Raw genomic sequence first — 18,042 nt, forward strand, 5'->3', positions numbered from 1 at the left:
CTGTGATGGAAGGTAATAAAGTCCAATCTTTCCCTCTTTCTTCTCTGCGGTCGGGGCTGTCGAACCATCTGCGGTCGTGGCCATCAAAGCCGCAGCCGACGATCCGAGGCCCTCGCGTCGAGGTGATGAAACTCTCACGTCGGGTCAGTTGAAACTCACCATGGTTTGGAGCCCCAACTCAGTCTCTAACCATGGTCCATGATGTTTAGACCGGGCTCCAAGATGTTAAAGGCCACCTGTATATGTACAGATCCCATCTGCCCTGGAAGAGAGCCCAATGATACTGGAAACCTGCCCTCCTGCACCAACCCCTCAGACACATTTGACTGTACAATCTTCCAATTGTTTGTCTCGCTAGCACATGGCACAGTAAGTAATCCTGAGATTATAATCCTTGAACTCCTGTGTTTTAATTTTCTGCCAATTCCCTAGATTCTCTTTGCAGCAGCACCTTGCCTCTTTTCCTGCCCATTTTATAAGTATCAATATGGACCATGATCTCTGGCATCTTTATGCCCAAAATTAATATTTTGCAATTTGACTTTTTTTTTTGTATCAAAGTATACACAATGTATTTCTCAATGGTACCTCTGGAAACTTAATAAGCATTCAAACACATTTGATTTGAATCAGGGTTGGAGAATGCATTTGCCTATTGGAAAAATAATGTCATGCTCGTAGAATCACTGAATTTATCTAAAGCTTAATGCCTGGAAATCATATTGGTGAAATTTGAGGTACCCTCGTTTTGGTTTCCTTTTCTTGCACTCTGTTCCCAAATGTATAAAAGGTATAAATAAACGTAATGGTTGAAAGGTAATAGATATGGAACAACATGTAGGCATGACATTCTAATTATAATGGGAGCGCGGAATTTCTGTTTTGAGCAAATGTCACAACTATCCTTGATCTGGTTCCTTAAAAGAATTCTGCCTGTTTCAATGTAGTTTGGAGTTGGGGAAGTTTGTCATTGTAAGCTTACATGTTCTTTGCTTTTAGTTTTGTCTAAGAAGGACAGTGCTGCTGCCCAACAGTACGTTCGACAGGGATGTCCAACAACATTACGTGCAGATATGTGGGCACTCATTCTGAATGTCAACAATCAGCTGGCGGTAGGGAGCCCTTCATTTCACTTACTTTTGTAAATTATGTTAAAAAGATTTCTAACGTACTGACAAATGAGCATGATTAACTATGAACAGAAGAACGACAAACTTTTATGATGGAAACTATCTTGATATTTTTAGGACATTGCTAGGTGGCACTTCTTTTTACTGTAAGGCAGTTAAGGGTTAAATATCAGTCATCTGCCAATTTGTTATGAACAGCTGTCTGGAAAATATCAGTGCTATGGACATCATGTACATTTGCAGTTTCACTTTTTACAACAGAAAGGCTGGCATCAACCTATTAAATCTGCACTGCTGTTCATTGTCACATGAACAACTAAAATCAATTTTATTTTCCTTTTCTAAACCTTTTGTCAATGAGTAATTCACTGTTAAAAATGATTTATGAACCCTATATTTGGAGGGATTTGCGGTCAAATAAAATTAATATACAAAATACATTCAAGAAAGAAAAAAAAAATAATGTAAAAAAAAAATTGTTCAAACATGGTTGTCCGAATTTAAATTGAAAAGTTGGTCAAAACTTACACTCTGGTAGATAGCTTGTGAGTATAACGTGAGTATATATTGAATTAAAATGTAGTTCCGATTTTAATATTTAACTTGGAATTGTAAATTACATATTAATAGAAATTGCCTTAATGGTGGAATTTAATCAACTATTGCCGTTTGTCTGGTTCGGAAGTAAATATTATGAACAGAAAGAAGAGCTATCACTTCTGGCTGAAGACTTTCAAAGTAAACATTCTGCTGTATGCACAGAGGTCATGAACAGAGTACCTAAATAGGATTAAGTTGAGAGTTTGGCAGAAGGAAACTCAGTGCAGAGGGAGAAGAAAGTGCTGCTGATTTCCTCCAATCTTGTAGTGTATGTTTGAGGGAATATTTATTTAAATAAATTGTTTCATTTTTCATCGCTTATTGCATTAGACTGTTTAAGTAAAAATATGATACATAAATAATTATAACATTTTATATAAATAATTTAGACTTAGTTGAGCATACAACGGCATTAAGCAGAACAGGTTGTGCATTCAGACAGCAGACAAGTAAGATTGTGGAGGGTGACTGCTCTGACCAAACACATGTAAATTGGATTTTATCTTCTTGAAACTTTGGTCATATTCATTATTCTGGAATGTGAGTGGGAGACCCTCTGGGATGTAAGGAAGCAGGGAGTATTAGGACAACTCACTCCAGCCATCTATCTCTCCTTGTAGAGGGAAGAAGGATTTGAATGGCCTGTGTGCTCAATAGCCTATAGAAATGGGGGAGACCAAATAGACTGAAAATATTAGAATTTTACTTTTGAAACTGCATTATTTCAGCCAGGGTAATGTACCTGTTCCCTGAGAATAATGATGGGGTTGTAAATATCACAGAAAGAATGCTCATTACGACACCTTGAAGCAGGAGGCAGTACACAGACAAGAGAGAGTAGGGAAAGGGTAATGTAATAGTTGTGAGATTTCATATTTTCGGGAATGGAATTCTTTGCTAATCACCATAGACATCCCATTTAGTGTTTTGTCTTAAGGGATTTTGTAGAGATAGATGGAGGATCCAGTCAGGTTGGATGGCAGTGTTGAAGGTACTATAGGTGTGGGGTGTTGCATTAATGGTGGAGAAACCAATATTAATCATTCTAAAACAAATAAAAGGGAAGAACATTGAGTAATAGTCAGAAATGGTTCTTTAAGCATTGAATGCAAAGGGAAATAAAAAGTTGTGGCCTAACATGTTGCATTTATGTAACATCTTTTTGTGCTCCTTTTGGAGACCCTGACTATTTTACAATCAAGGAAGTATTTTTAATTATTTGTATTAAGTAGGAGCATGGCAGTTAAATTATGCACAGCAAACTCTCACAAATAGTAATGTGATTTGTTTTAAAATTATGAATGAATGGATACATTTTGGCTAGCAAATTGCTATGAACTGTCACATTTTTCTAAACAATGCAAATGGATCTCTCATGTCCATTTATGTTCAATGATACTTTATTGTCACATGTACCTCGGCACAATGAAATTCATTTTTGCATGTATTTTAGTAAAAATCTTGCTCTATGTGAGCACAATCATACGTAAGTACAAGAGTGGAAGAATAGGAGATTACATTGAGGCATTATACAAGAGTTGCCACATTTCCGGTGCTGCTTGTATCGTTCAAGTTCAAAGTTGTTAAAAATGTAGAGCCTTAACTTTGCCATAAAGCCAAGTTGATCTGGCAGCAGCATTCTGTTGGAGCTGCAGGGGTCGGCCTTGCGATGGTGTGGATATTCTCTGCAACTTCATGCTGCTATGGGCCACATCCAATCCATGCACTCAGGTATGCTCCCAGCCTACTCGTTGGCATTGTTCTTTTCCTCCATCTGCTGCTGCTGCCATCTTGAAGCATAGGTCTCTGTTAAAACATGGGATCTCGTTAAGAATATGGCACCTCTGTGCAGTATTAGTTCAGTATTGCACTGAGTTCTCTCAGATTCTTATGCTTAGGGCTCTAAGATAAATAACCATTTATCTTTATTTGTAAGAAAGAACTGCAGATGCTGGTTTAAATCGAAAGTACACACAATGTTGGAGTAACAGCGGGACAGGCAGCATCTCTGGAGAGAGGGAATGGGTGACGTTTCGGGTCGAGACCCTTCTTCAGACTGATGTCAGGGGAGTGAGCGGGACAGTAAGACTGGTGGAGAACTGGGAAGGGGAGGGGATGTTGATAAGTCAATGTTCATACCACTGGGGTGTAAGCTACCCAAGCGAAATATGAGGTGCTGTTCCTCCAATTTGGGAAGAAGATGTTAGGAGGTTGCAGGGTGACCTGGACAGGTTGAGTGAGTGGGTAGATGCGTGGCAGTTGCAGTATAATATAGATAAATGTGAGGTTATCCACTTTGGCGGCAAAAACAAGGGAGCAGATTATTATCTCAATGGGGTTAGGTTAGGCAAGGGGGAGGTGCATCGAGACTTGGGCGTCCTTGTATACCAATCACTGAAAGTTGGCGTGCAGGTACAGCAGGCAGTGAAGAAAGCTAATGGAATGTTGGCCTTCATAACAAGAGGATTTCAGTATAGGAGTAAAGAGGTTCTTCTGCAGTTGTATAGGGCTCTGGTGAGACCACATTTGGAGTATTGTGTACAGTTTTGGTCTCGGAATTGGAGGAAAGACATCCTTGTGATTGAGGCAGTGCAGCGTAGGTTCACGAGATTGATCCCTGGGATGGCGGGACTGTCACATGAGGAAAGATTGAATAGACTAGGCTTGTATTCACTGGAGTTTAGAAGGATGAGAGGGAGAGATCTTATAGAAACATATAAAATTATAAAAGGACTGGACAAGCTAGATGCAGGAAAAATGTTCCCAATGTTGGGCGAGTCCAGAACCAGGGGCCACAGTCTTAGAATAATGGGGAAGCCATTTAAGACTGAGGTGCGAAAAAACTTTTTCACCCAGAGAGTTGTGAATTTGTGGAATTCCCTGCCACAGAAGGGCAGTGGAGGCCATCACTGGATTTAGAGAGAGTTAGATAGAGCTCTAGGGGCTAGTGGAATCAAGGGATATGGGGAGAAGGCAGGCACGGGTTATTGATTGGGGACGATCAGCCATGATTACAATGAATGTCAGTGCTGGCTCGAAGGGCCGAATGGCCTCCTGTCCAATCGCCACCTCAGAAGCATCCACCGTCAGGGCGGTTAGGGCGTCCTCCCGTGGGTGGACGAGCATCGTGGCCCCAACTAGGGCCTCCTTAGCACTCTCGAACGCCGCTACTGCTCTGTCGGACCACTCAACCTCCTTGCGATGACCAGCGATCATGTGGAAAAGCGGGAGCATGATTTCGGCCACCACCGGCAAGAAGCAGTGATAAAACGCAACCATCCCCACGAATTCCTGGAGGCCCTTAACTGTGGTCGGGCGGGGGAACCGGCGGACAGCATCGACCCTGGCCGGCAGAGGTACCACCCCTTGTGGAGCTACGTGGTGGCCAAGGAAGTCGATGGCCGTCACCCCAAAGCGGCACGGACGAGTTGATAGCCAACCCATAATCACCGAGGCGCTGACACAAATGACGGAGGTGGATGCAGTGCTCCTGCCGTGAGTGGCTGGCCATGCGTATGTCGTCCAGGTAAATGAATACAAAGTGCAGGCCACGGCACACACAGTCCATAAGCCGCTGGAAGGCCTGCGCGGTGTTCTTCAACCCAGATGACATCCGAAAAAATTCAAACGGTGTAATAATTGCTGTCTAACGGATATCATCAGGGTGGACCGGAATCTGGTTGTACCCTCGCATGAGGTCCACCTTGGAGAACACCGATGCTCCGGCCATTTGGGCATTGAAGTCCTGAATGTGCGGGACCGGGTATCTGTCGGCGACGGTCGCATCATTCAGACGAAGGTAATTTCCACATGGGCGCCAGCCCCCTCCCGCTTCGGGGACCATGTGGAGCAGTGACGCCCATGGGCTATAGGAGGGACGCACGATGCTCATCGATTCCATCAGGCGGAACTCCTCCCGAGCCAGACGGAGCTTGTCCAGCGCGAGACGACATGCCCGGGCCTGCACAGGTAGTCAGAATATGGTGCTCCACCCTGTGCTTGGGGGCGGAGGAGCGGAGGTGGGGTTCAAGGATGTCCGGGAAATCCGCCAGGATGTGCGCGAAAGTCGCATCCACGGACGACAGGGGAACCATCAGGGCGTGCAACCGGATCACCAAAGCGGAGGAAGACCAGCTCCTGCGTGACGGAGTGCACCAGGCCATGCCGCTTGACATCCACGAGAAGTGAATGGGTTCGAAGGATGTCGGCGCCCAGCAGCGGCTGGGAAACGTCGGCGATGACAAACGCCCACGAAAAGCAGCTGTGGCCAAAGTTGAGGGAGATGGTGCGAACTCCAGAGGTGCGAATAGCGCTCCTGTTCGCCGCGGTGAGTAGGGGGCCGCGTTTTCCCGCACGAATGTCAGCTATGGACGGATGCAGCACACTCACCTCTGCCCTGGTGTCCACGAGCAACCGACTCCCGGTGCGGCGATCCGAGGCGAAGACGTGATGAATATGGCCGGCCGCTGAAGGAATCACTGACGACCGGCCCCTGCGTTTCCCGGGACCGCACAGGGCGTGCGACATTGCCTGGCTGCAGCTCCCCAGCGGCGGTGATAATAGCACCAACCCCCTCTGCTGGCGTCTAGTGGACTAGCTGGCGTCGGTGGACTAGCTGGCGTCTGGTGGACTCTGCTGGCGTTGGATGGAACTGCCGACGGGCTGTGCGGGAGAGACGTGCCTGCGCTGCAATGCCCGATGGCGGCTGGATTTCGCCGCGGAGCAGCCGAGACGCGGTCGATAGTGGCCCCCGACCTGCTCCACGCCTCCCGACGCCGCAGAAAGGATGGCCAAGGCTTCCAGGTCCCACTGACGGGACATCCACAGCTGGTTGGCGCGCTCAGCCAGCGCCTGCGTGTCAGTAAAGGGATCGCTGATGCGCTGCAGGCGGATGTTGGGCGGGAGCTGCTGAAGGTAGGCATATTTAAATTAAAAACAGTGCTCGTGGTCGCCCATAAGGGCGAGCATGTTCTCCAGGAGGGCCGACGGCCGGCGATCACCTGGGCCGTCCTTTCGGAGAATCCGAGTTGCCCGCTCAGACTCGCTAAGGCCAAATCTCCTGATGAGCAGGGTCTTGAGGCCCTCATATGTATTAGCTGCCGGGGGGGGGGGGGGGGGGCACTGTGGTAAGGTTTAACTCGCCTTGCAGTCGCCTGGTCAAGAGCGCTGACCATGTAAAAGTACTTAGTTTCATCTACCATCACCCCATGCAGAGCAAACTGTGCCCCTGCCTGCTGAAACCAGATATCAGGCTCTTCGGTCCACAAAGTTGGGAGCTTAAGCGCAACGGCGTTGTTTTCCATCACGATGCGTGATGAACGTCGGGGTCACCAATTGTAGTGGCCTGGACGGGGTCAGGAGAAGGCTCGGAAGTCGTTTAATGAATCCAGGCAAACACACAGAACGCCCCTTGGTAGCTACCGGGAAACCCCGTGGACAGACAATCGTCCCTGTCCCTCAAGAGCCGAGGGGAATGACCCAAGGAGTGGCCTAATCCCCAGGGACCACCCAAGGCTCTCACTTAATTTGTTTTCCCAGTTGCCAGCCGGGCAACCTAGGCAGCTATTTAGGTTGCCAAATTACAGTTTAGTTGGTCATTTAAGACGGCTTGCATGACTCGTGCGATAATTTGCTCGGACGAAGTACGTAGTTACCAGCCGGAATTATGGTCAATAAAGCATTTACATATTATTTCTGCTTCAAATAGTCACAAACTAAACATATTCACCAATCAATACATGATACTGTATATACCACAGTGACATGCAGCAAAATTATAATACAGTATCTCAACTCTTTTTACACATTGCAATTAATGCAATTTTTATTATTTCTTTCCACTCCCACTTCCAAAGAAAAATGTGGTTGGATTATTCAGCGTATGATCAACCTGTGTCAATAAATCTGAACTATGGTAACATATATGCTTAACCATGCACACTACAAATTGATGCAAGCATGTTTTCTGTGAAGACCGAAAATTATCATGACATGGCCATAGCATGGGTTGTTATTGCTATTGATACAGAAGCACTCGCTTCCCACATAATTTATCTGCAACAAAATATACAGGTTGCAAGGACATTTCTAAAGGCATTTTATGATATTAGCTGTTAAAACTGACTATACCCATCTGACAGGTTAAACATTACACTAACTGACAAAAGATGGCCAAAGGACATAACTGCAGCAAATGTTCTTTTGGCAATATGTTTAAAGGTGTCAAAACGCCACATCACCGGACAATCAGATTAGATGTATGTGTTGTGAACAACAATGAAGATACCCAGTTGGTACGCACCAGATTAAAAAAAAATAATTGATAAACGCTGTTTCCATCATTCAAACTTCAGAATTAACGTTAAAATTTCAACTGAAATATCTTCTGACCAAATTTGGGATGTATATGATCGACTGTAGAAGTAAAACCTGGATAAATCCAAAAAGTCCTGACGTCCCAGGAATCAGTCTGGTGAACCTTCTCTGTACTCCCTCTATGGCAAGAATGTCTTTCCTCAGATTAGGAGACCAAAACTGTACGCAATACTCCAGGTGTGGTCTCACCAAGACCCTGTACAATTGCAGTAGAACCTCATTGCTCCTATACTCAAATCCTTTTGCTATGAGTGCTAACATACCATTCGCTTTCTTCACTGCACCTGCATGCCTACTTTCAATGACTGGTGTACCATGACACCCAGGTCTCGTTGCATCTCGCCTTTTCCTAATCGGCCACCATTCAGATAATAGTCTACTTTCCTGTTTTTGCCGCCAAAGTGGATAACCTCACATTTATCTACATTATACTGCATCTGCCATGCATTTGCCCCACTCACCCAGCCTATCCAAGTCACCTTGCAGCCTCCTAGCATCCTCCTCACAGCTAACACTGCCCCCCAGCTACGTGTCATCCACAAACTTGGAGATGTTGCATTCAATTCCCTCGTCCAAATCATTAATATATATTGTAAATAGCTGGGGTCCCAGCACTGAGCCTTGTGATACCCCACTAGTCACTGCCTGCCATTCTGAAAAGGACTTGTTTACTCCTACTCTTTGCTTCCTGTCTGCCAGCCAGTTCTCTATCCACTTCAATACTGAACCCCTAATACCATGTGCTTTAAGTTTGTATACTAATCTCTTATGTGGGACCTTGTCGAAAGCCTTCTGAAAGTCCAGATATAACACATCCACTGGTTCTCCCTTATCCACTCTACTAGTTACATCCTCGAAAAATTCTATAAGATTCGTCAGACATGATTTACCTTTCATAAATCCATGCTGACTTTGTCCAATGATTTCACCACTTCCAAATGTGCTGCTATCCCATCTTTAATAACTGATTCTAGCAGTGTCCCCACTACCGATGTTAGACTAACTGGTCTGTAATTCCCCGTTTTCTCCCACCCTCCCTTTTAAAAAAAGTGGGGTTACATTAGCTACCCTCCAATCCTCAGGAACTACTCCAGAATCTAAAGAGTTTTGAAAAATTATCACTAATGCATCCACTATTTCTGCGGCTACTTCCTTAAGTACTCTGGGATGCAGCCTATCTGGCCCTGGGGATTTATCGGCCTTTAATCCATTCAATTTACCTAACACCACTTCCCAGCTAACCTGGATTTCACTCAGTTCCTCCATCTCATTTGACCCCCGGTCCCCTGCTATTTCCGGCAGATTATTTATGTCTTCCTTAGTGAAGACAGAACCAAAGTAGTTATTCAATTGGTCTGCTATGTCCTTGTTCCCCATGATCAATTCACCTGTTTCTGACTGCAAGGGACCTACATTTGTTTTAACTAATCTTTTTCTCTTTACACATCTATAAAAACGTTTGCAGTCAGTTTTTATGTTCCCTGCCAGTTTTCTTTCATAATCTATTTTCCCTTTCCTAATTAAGCCCTTTGTCCTCCTCTGCTGGACTGAATTTCTCCCAGTCCTCTGGTAGGCAGCTTTTTCTGGCTAATTTGTATGCTTCATCTTTTGTTTTGATACTATCCCTGATTTCCCTTGTTATCCACGGATGCACTACCTTCCCCGATTTATTCTTTTGCCAAACTGGGATGAACAATTGTTGTAGTTCATCCATGCAGTCTTTAAATGCCTTCCATTGCATATCCACCGTTCGTTTTGAATGTTTTGAATCTGAATTTCCCTGAGGGGATCAATAAAGTATTTATTATTATTATTATTATTATTATTATTATTATTATTATTATTATTATTATTATTATTATTATTATTATTATTATTATTATTATTATTTTAAATTAAAATAAAGAAATGCATTTGAAGAGTGGAATGCAGAATAAATAAGGAGAAACTCATTGATGAAACGATTAAGAACATAGATTTATTGCCAAAAGATTCAAAGGAAGGCATGGGGAAATCTTTTCTAGATTGTAGAATTCGCTTCCCAAAAGTATGGCATCTAATTGTTGTTTTCAAAGGGGACTCTAGTTCCTATCTGTGACGCTCTCAATCTCCAGGACGATCCTGATGTTGATCCAGCCGCACTCCAATTCCCTCACTTGATCAGCCAGGAGCTGATCTGGAGGCACTTCCCACAGATGCAGTCCTCAAGGACACTGGAGGTTTCCCTGACTTCAGTAGGATCCAGTGTCCTAATTGCTGTTCCTACTGTACTAAGGAGGAGTCACAAAAGAAAAAAATTTCTTACATTATCTTGTAGTCATCGAAGCTTCTCAAGCCAAAGCCTCAACACTTGCCCTCAAACACAGCATTTCACCTCCACACACAGCCTCTCCCAATAGTGCTACTACGCTGGTGCATGCCTTCTAGGAGCAGTCACCCTGGGACACTAACAGCAGTTTTTTAAAAATCTCCTGTACTCTCTCCACTTAGTTGCTCACTCGGTGCTGAGAATCTCACATTCTGACCATATCCTTCTATGCCGTTCCTATTTAAGTATCTCTTTCAAAGCCTCTTAAATACAGTGAATATATCTCATTTTTCCACTATCTCTGGAAGATATCAATAGACAATAGACAATAGGTGCAGGAGTAGGCCATTCGGCCCTTCGAGCCCGCACCGCCATTCAATGTGATCATGGCTGATCATCCCCAATCAGTACCCTGTTCCTGCCTTCTCCCCATATCCCCTGACTCTGCTATTTTTAAGAGCCCTATCTAGCTCTCCCTTGAAATCATCCAGAGAACCTGCCTCCACCGCCCTCTGAGGCAGAGAATTCTACAGACTCATCACTCTCTGTGAGAAAAAGTGTTTCCTCGTCTCCGTTCTAAATGGTTTACTCCTTATCCTTAAACTGTGGCCCCTGGTTCTGGTGGCCCCCAACATTGGGAACATGTTTCCTGCCTCTAGCGTGTCCAAACCCTTAACAATCTTATATGTTTCAATGAGATAACCTCTCATCCTTCTAAACTCCAGAGTGTACAAGCCCAGCTGCTCCATTCTCTCAGCATATGACAGTCCCGCCATCCCGGGAATTAACCTTGGAAACCTACGCTGCACTCCCTCAATAGCAAGAATGTCCTTCCTCGTTCACTGTCTGTGTAAAACACAAACACTGGGGGCATTTGTCTTCTACATATTCTTAATATTTTGTAAAATTGTCAGTGGATCACAGAGAGCCAGGATAATTTGTAAAGGATAAGCCATGTCTACCAAACCCAATTATTAATGCGTTATTTATGTGGATGTCAGAAAGTAAATGATTCTCATAGGCTTCAATTTTAGATAATGGTCTCTTATGGAATTAAATGCAAATTATTGACTATTCAGGAAATGAAATTGGGGGGAAAATGGCAGGTAGTCAAACATATTAGATGCGAGTAATGGCCCTTGTTGAGTCTCAAACATTTCAACATATCTATAAAAAACATAAATGTGGGATAGAAACCAATGGTTGCTGACAACACAAAGGTATAAACAGAGTATGTTTGAAATGGTGAAAAGCTGGAGTGAGCAGAGGTTTAAATGTAACACTCTCTCTGCAACTCTTTGATTCACTCATCTTTTCCCACCCAAAAAACTCTCTCCTCAGGTACTTTTCCCTGCAACCACAGGATATGTAATACCTGTCCTTATACCTCCTCCTTTGACTCCATGCAGGGACCTGAGCCGTCCTTCCAGATGCGACAGAGGTTCACTCGCACCTCCTCTAACCTCATCAACTGTATCCGGAGTTCCCGATGTGGGCTCTTGTACATCAGCGAGACCAAATGTAGACTGCGACCGTTTCACTGAACACTTACGCTCAGTTTGCAAAGGCCTATCAGGGAACCTCCTGGGCTGAGGTTATCTGTCACCATGTCCTGATTTTTCTTGTTATTTTATCTTGCTTCCAGCCCCCACCCCCAACATTCCTCCGCACTACAGTTAGTCTGAAGAAGGTCCTAACTCGTAATGTCACCTATCCATTTTCTCCAGTGCTGCTGCCTGACCCATTCAGTTACTCCAGCACTTTGTCCCTAACTGAGGTTCGAAAAGGCTTGCGGATCCCTGTGCATGGATTATTCAAGTGTTGTGAACAGGTCAAGAAAATATTTTAAAAAGGCAAAAGCTGGGAGGTCATAGCACTCATTAGGATTTTGCTTGAGAATTGTGTACAATTCTGGTCCTCACGTTAAAGGGAGTAAGTTATTGCACTGACAGCATGAAGAGGAGATTTACTAGTAGTTAGACAGAAATGGAATTTGTTTGCTTTGTGCAATGGGGATAGACCAGGTTGTTTTCTCGTGAAGAAAGTGAGGGGAGTCTTAACTGAAGTGTGAAAAATTATGGGCCCTGCTAAAGCAAATGAGAAAGACCTTTTTCTGAAGGGTCAAAAATCAGAAATGTAAATAGAATGTAATTTTGCAGAACTATTGGAGGGAAGATGAGCGTAACATGTTTTTCCATCTAGAGGGTGGAAGCTATCTGAAACTCACTGCCTGGGAAAGTAGTGGAGGCTGGAGCCCTTGTCACATTTAAGTGTGAGAACATGTCTTGAAAAGTTGAGACTGCAGGGTAATAGGTCGATTCGCTACCCACAAGGATTGGGTAAGCTCAGTGGCAGGATAAATTATATACAGAAAGTATTAGATATTTAAGGGAGTCAAGGATACGTACACTTTGTCATATAAATAAAAACAAGCATGCTATCTGCTTTTTCAAAACACCTTATCTATCTGTCCTGCTAACTGTCAGGATATGTGGACATACACCTAAAGATTACTCTGCACTTCTACACTTCTTAATGTACGTCCATTTGTTTAAAGTTTGCCTCATTACACCTACATTATGTTTGTTATTTTGCTGTCCAACTGACAAAGACTATCTGACAAAATTGCCATTTATCCTCTTTCCTTTGAAGAGAGAGTTAGATTTAGCTCTTAGGGCTAAGGGAATCAAGTGATATGGGGGAAAAAGCCAGAAATGGGTACTGATTTTGGATGATCAGCCATGATCATATTGAATGGTGGTGCTGGCTTGAAGGGCCTACTCCTGCACCTATTTTCTATGTTTCTAACCACATGGTTACATTTTGTATTGTGCGTAAAGCTTTTTATTGTCACCCCCCCCATGTTCAGGTAAATTACTGAAACTTGGATGGCTTAAGATTTAGTAAAACATGGACAGAGGATCTTGTTATATTTGCAAAGGTGATTTGACTGTGCCTACTTCTGGAGTGGAAGTTTGTGACAGGGAATGGTTACACCAAAAACAAAGTAGGACAAGTCCAATTGAAGGAATAATACTAACCTTATGGGCCTGTCCCACATCGGCGACATTTTAGGCGACTGCAGGAGACTATGCAGTCGCCACATGTTTGCGGGTGGATGCCGGGGAGTCGGCTTCATGGTCGTGAGGAGTTCCCGCATTCTGGGAACCAGTCGCGGCCTCATTATGGTCCCCGCAAAATTTTCAACATGTTGAAAAATTAGCGGCGACGAGAATGAAGCCGCCATGGAGAGTAGAGAGAATTCTCATGCCGTAGGTGGGTCGCCAGGAGGTCGAAGGTTCTCGTAGGTTGTAGCCGGTGCTGACCGGTGAATTTCATTGGCTCATTGGGAGAGAAAACATAATCAGTAGTTTTCAGAACCAAAGATAACCGACCGGTAATGTTAAATGTCCGCCGAGCTTCACAGCAGTGTATCTCTGGCTTCTTAAAAGTTGTCTCCACTCCTTCTCCCTCCTTCTCCCCCCTCTCCCCTTCCCCCCCCCCCCCCCCCCCACTCTTCCCCCCCCGCCCCCACTCTTTTACCCCCTCTTTTAAAGGACTTACCGTACACTGAAGCCGTCTTAATGACAACGTCAACCCTCCTGTTCATCGCGGTGTGTGTCTGTATCACCTTGGCATTGCACCATGTGAATTTCACTCAGACAGCGCTTCCCCCACTTGCCTTGTCCCCCGCCTGCATAACGGGTTGGTGAAGGAAGCGATGTGTGTGTGTGTTCCACTCTGACAGTTGCCGTTCCAGTTGCCGGTTTTTCAGGCGACTGCCGGCAACTTGACATTCGCCTGAAAAATCGCCTAAGTAGGAAAGGCCCATTACTATTACCTTGCAAGAGGTTTGAAAGTAAACAATTGTTGAATCAAGCCTTGCCTGTATTGTATGGGTGAGGGAAAAGAGTGTACCAAGATCCATAATGTAGAACCTCTAACCTTTATAGCACCATCATTGAACTTGCCAACTTATGCAGTCCTTAATAAAGGTGTATGTCATAAACAAAGTAGCCCAGATAATGCTATAGGTCTATCATTTGAGATTTTACTGCTTTTTGTATAGTGTAAAATATATATATATTTAAAAACATGCATAGAATCTTGACTTTTGAAAATGTACACAAAGGCTAATAATAATTAATTACTCATAATATGTAATTTACTGTAGAGCAAAGATACTAGATCTAGTATCTTTGCTGTGGAGTGTACTGCAAATATTTGGAATCTTCCTCAGTAGTATTACAATGTATTAATTAGGTTAAATATGCAGATTAAGAAACATAGACACTGTATCAGTTTGGTTATCATGCATGATCAATAAGTAAATGGGACTGCAGTAATCTAGTCCCTAAACCTGGATGACAAAGCTTTGTCCCCCACCTTTCAGAAGGTTTGCTGTAATGGTGTCATGCTGAAAAATGTTTAGGGTTTTGCAGTTACAGTTTCTGTTTGATAAATTAATAACAAATGTTTCTGGAAGTTGTCTTTTCTATTCCAGTGCAAGTTAATTTATAATGGTGTACCGACGTAATTATTGTCCGTTAAGATTCTCGGGGGGCAATTTCTGGCCTTTGTTTAATGGGGTTTGCATCAATGAGGTTGCAAGGGTGTAGGGCATTGCCAAAACTTGATAAATTTATAACCAGAAATGTATGTACTATATTCAATACTTAAAATAACTGCAACCCCTATCTGAGGTCACCAATATTTTTAGATACCTTGGCAAACATCAATGTGATGCATCAGTTTCTCACATTGAATATTTTGCTATAATTCTGTCAAAGGGAGAGACCTGTCTCTTATCAAAAAGTATGATCCATCTGGTCATGTTCCCAGGAGGTGCCTTTGATCATCTGAAAAATAAATAATTGGCTTAACAGTGGAAAAATAAAAGTAGTTCAAACAAATTCGAGGTTACATTAATTATTCGTCGGTATTTCAACAAAGTTGACGAGAAATCAGGCAGATTTTTCAAATTACTTTGTGGCGCTTATCTTTGAATTTTCAGAGCAACTGCAGCTGCTCTAAGTAACACAAAATGACAGGAATATCAAATGTTGTTCCATTAAATAATGCTAAATATTCAAGAATAAAGAGAAGAACATAGAAGTTCATGAATATAGAAGTCAAGTCAAGAGAGTTTATTGTCATGTGTCCCAGATAGGACAATGAAATTCTTGCTTGCTGCAGCACAACAGAATATTGTAAGCATAAATACAGAACAGTTCAGTGTGTCTATATAGCATAGACCATATATATACACATAAATAAACAGATAAAGTGCAATAGGCTGTTATAATTCAGAGTTTGATTAATGGCGAGTTTAATAGCCTGATGGCTGTGGGGAAGAAGCTGTTCCTGAACCTGGATGTACCAGATTTCCGGTTCCTGTACCTTCTACCTGATGGCAGCAGAGAGATGGGTGTGTGGCTAGGATGGTGTGGGTCCTTGATGATGTTGGCAGCCTTTTTGAGGCAGCGACTGCGATAGATTCCTTTGATGGTGGGGAGGTCAGAGCCGATGATGGACTGGGCAGTGGTCACAACCTTCTGTATTCTTTTCCGCTCCTGTACGCTCAAGTTGCCGAACCAAGCCACGGTGCAATCAGTCAGCATGCTCTCTACTGTGCACCTGTAGAAGTTCGAGAGAGTCCTCTTTGACATACCGACCCTCCGTAATCTTCTCAGGAAGTAGAGGCGCTGATGTGCTTTCTTTATAATTGCATCAGTGTGCTGGGATCAGGAAAGATCTTTGGAAATATGCACGCCCAGGAATTTGAAGTTCTTGACCCTTTCCATCATTGATATAAATGGGATTGTGGGTCCCTATCCTACACCTTCTAAAGTCCACAATCAGTTCCTTGGTTTTGCTGGTGTTGAGAACCAGGTTATTATGCTGGCACCATTTGGTCAATCGGTCGATCTCACTTCTATACTCTGGCTCATCAGTGATTTGTCCCACAACAGTGGTGTCGTTGGTGAACTTGATGGAATTCACACTATGCCCGGCTACGCAGTCATGAGCCATAGAGGGAGTACAGAGAAGGTTCACCAGACTGATTCCTGTAAAGCAGGGGGCTGAGCACGCAGCCTTGAGGTGCTCCGGTGCTGATTGTTATCGAGGATGACACATTTCCACTAATATGGATAGTCTGTGGATGAGGAAGTCGAGGATCCAATTGAAGAGGGATAGAAACATAGAAACACAGAAATTAGGTGCAGGAGTAGACCATTCGGCCCTTCGAGCCTGCACCGCCATTCAATATGATCATGGCTGATCATCCAACTCAGTATCCTGTACCTGCCTTCTCTCCATACCCCCTGATCCCTTTAGCCACAAGGGCCACATCTAACTCCCTCTTAAATATAGCCAATGAACTGGCCTCAACTACTGTGGCAGAGAATTCCAGAGATTCACCACTCTCTGTGTAAAAAATGTTTTTCTCATCACATACCTAAAAGATTTCCCCTTTATCCTTAAACTGTGACCCCTTGTTCTGGACTTCTCCAACATCGGGAACAATCTTCCTGCATCTAGCCTGTCCAACCCCTTAAGAATTTTGTACGTTTCTATAAGATCTCCCCTCAATCGTTTAAATTCTAGGTAGTACAAGCCGAGTCTATCCAGTCTTTCTTCATATGAAAGTCCTGACATCCCAGGAATCAGTCTGGTGAACCTTCTCTGTACTCCCTCTATGGCAAGAATGTCCTTCCTCAGATTAGGAGACCAAAACTGTACGCAATACTCCAGGTGTGGTCTCACCAAGACCCTGTACAACTGCAGTAGAACCTCCCTGTCCTATACTCAAATCCATTTGCTATGAATGCTAACATACCATTCGCTTTCTTCACTGCACCTGCATGCCTACTTTCAATGACTGGTGTACCATGACACCCAGGTCTCGTTGCATCTCCCCTTTTCCTAATCGGCCACCATTCAGATAATAGTCTACTTTCCTGTTTTTGCCACCAAAGTGGATAACCTCACATTGATCCACATTATACTGCATCTGCCATGCATTTTGCCACTTACCCAGCCTAATCAAGTCACCTTGCAGCCTCCTAGCATCCTCCTCACAGCTAACACTGCCCCCCAGCTTCGTGTCATCCACAAACTTGGAGATGTTGCATTCAATTCCCTCGTCCAAATCATTAATATATATTGTAAATAGCTGGGGTCCCAGCACTGAGCCTTGCAGTACCCCACTAGTCACTGCCTGCCATTCTGATAAGGACCCGTTTACCCCTACTCTTTGAGCCCTATCTAGCTCTCTCTTGAAAGCATCCAGAGATGCGCAGAGACCCAGATCTGAGAGCTTGGTAACCTGCTTGGAGGGGATGATGGTATTAAATGCCGAGCTGTAGTCAATGAATAACAGCCTGACGTATGAGTTTTTGTTGTCCAAGTGGTCCAGAGCGTAGTGGAGAGCCAGTGAGGTCGCATCCACCATTGATCTGTTGTGGTGGTAAGCGAACTGCAGGGGGTCCAGGTTCTTGCCGAGGTAGGAGTTGATTTGCGCCATAATCAACCTCTCAAAGCACTTCATCACCACAGACGTTAGTGCCACTGGTTGATAGCCATTGAGGCACGTCACCTTGTCCTTCTTGGGCACCGGTATTATTG

At 44.0% G+C, this 18,042-nt stretch overlaps 1 protein-coding gene across 3 annotated transcripts in view; it reads left to right on the forward strand.

Moving 5' to 3' along the window:
* Nucleotides 1–18,042, forward strand: part of tbc1d19 (TBC1 domain family member 19) — a 112,143-nt gene that overhangs the window by 50,280 nt on the left and 43,821 nt on the right. For all 3 annotated transcript variants that reach the window (XM_033026626.1, XM_033026645.1, XM_033026636.1), the window contains one exon: nucleotides 1,000–1,112. In XM_033026626.1, the coding sequence (XP_032882517.1) occupies nucleotides 1,000–1,112 (113 nt within the window). The remainder of the gene's footprint in view (nucleotides 1–999; nucleotides 1,113–18,042) is intronic.

Source organism: Amblyraja radiata, chromosome 1 (assembly GCF_010909765.2).
Source record: "Amblyraja radiata isolate CabotCenter1 chromosome 1, sAmbRad1.1.pri, whole genome shotgun sequence".
In the NCBI taxonomy this organism is placed as follows: domain Eukaryota; kingdom Metazoa; phylum Chordata; class Chondrichthyes; order Rajiformes; family Rajidae; genus Amblyraja; species Amblyraja radiata.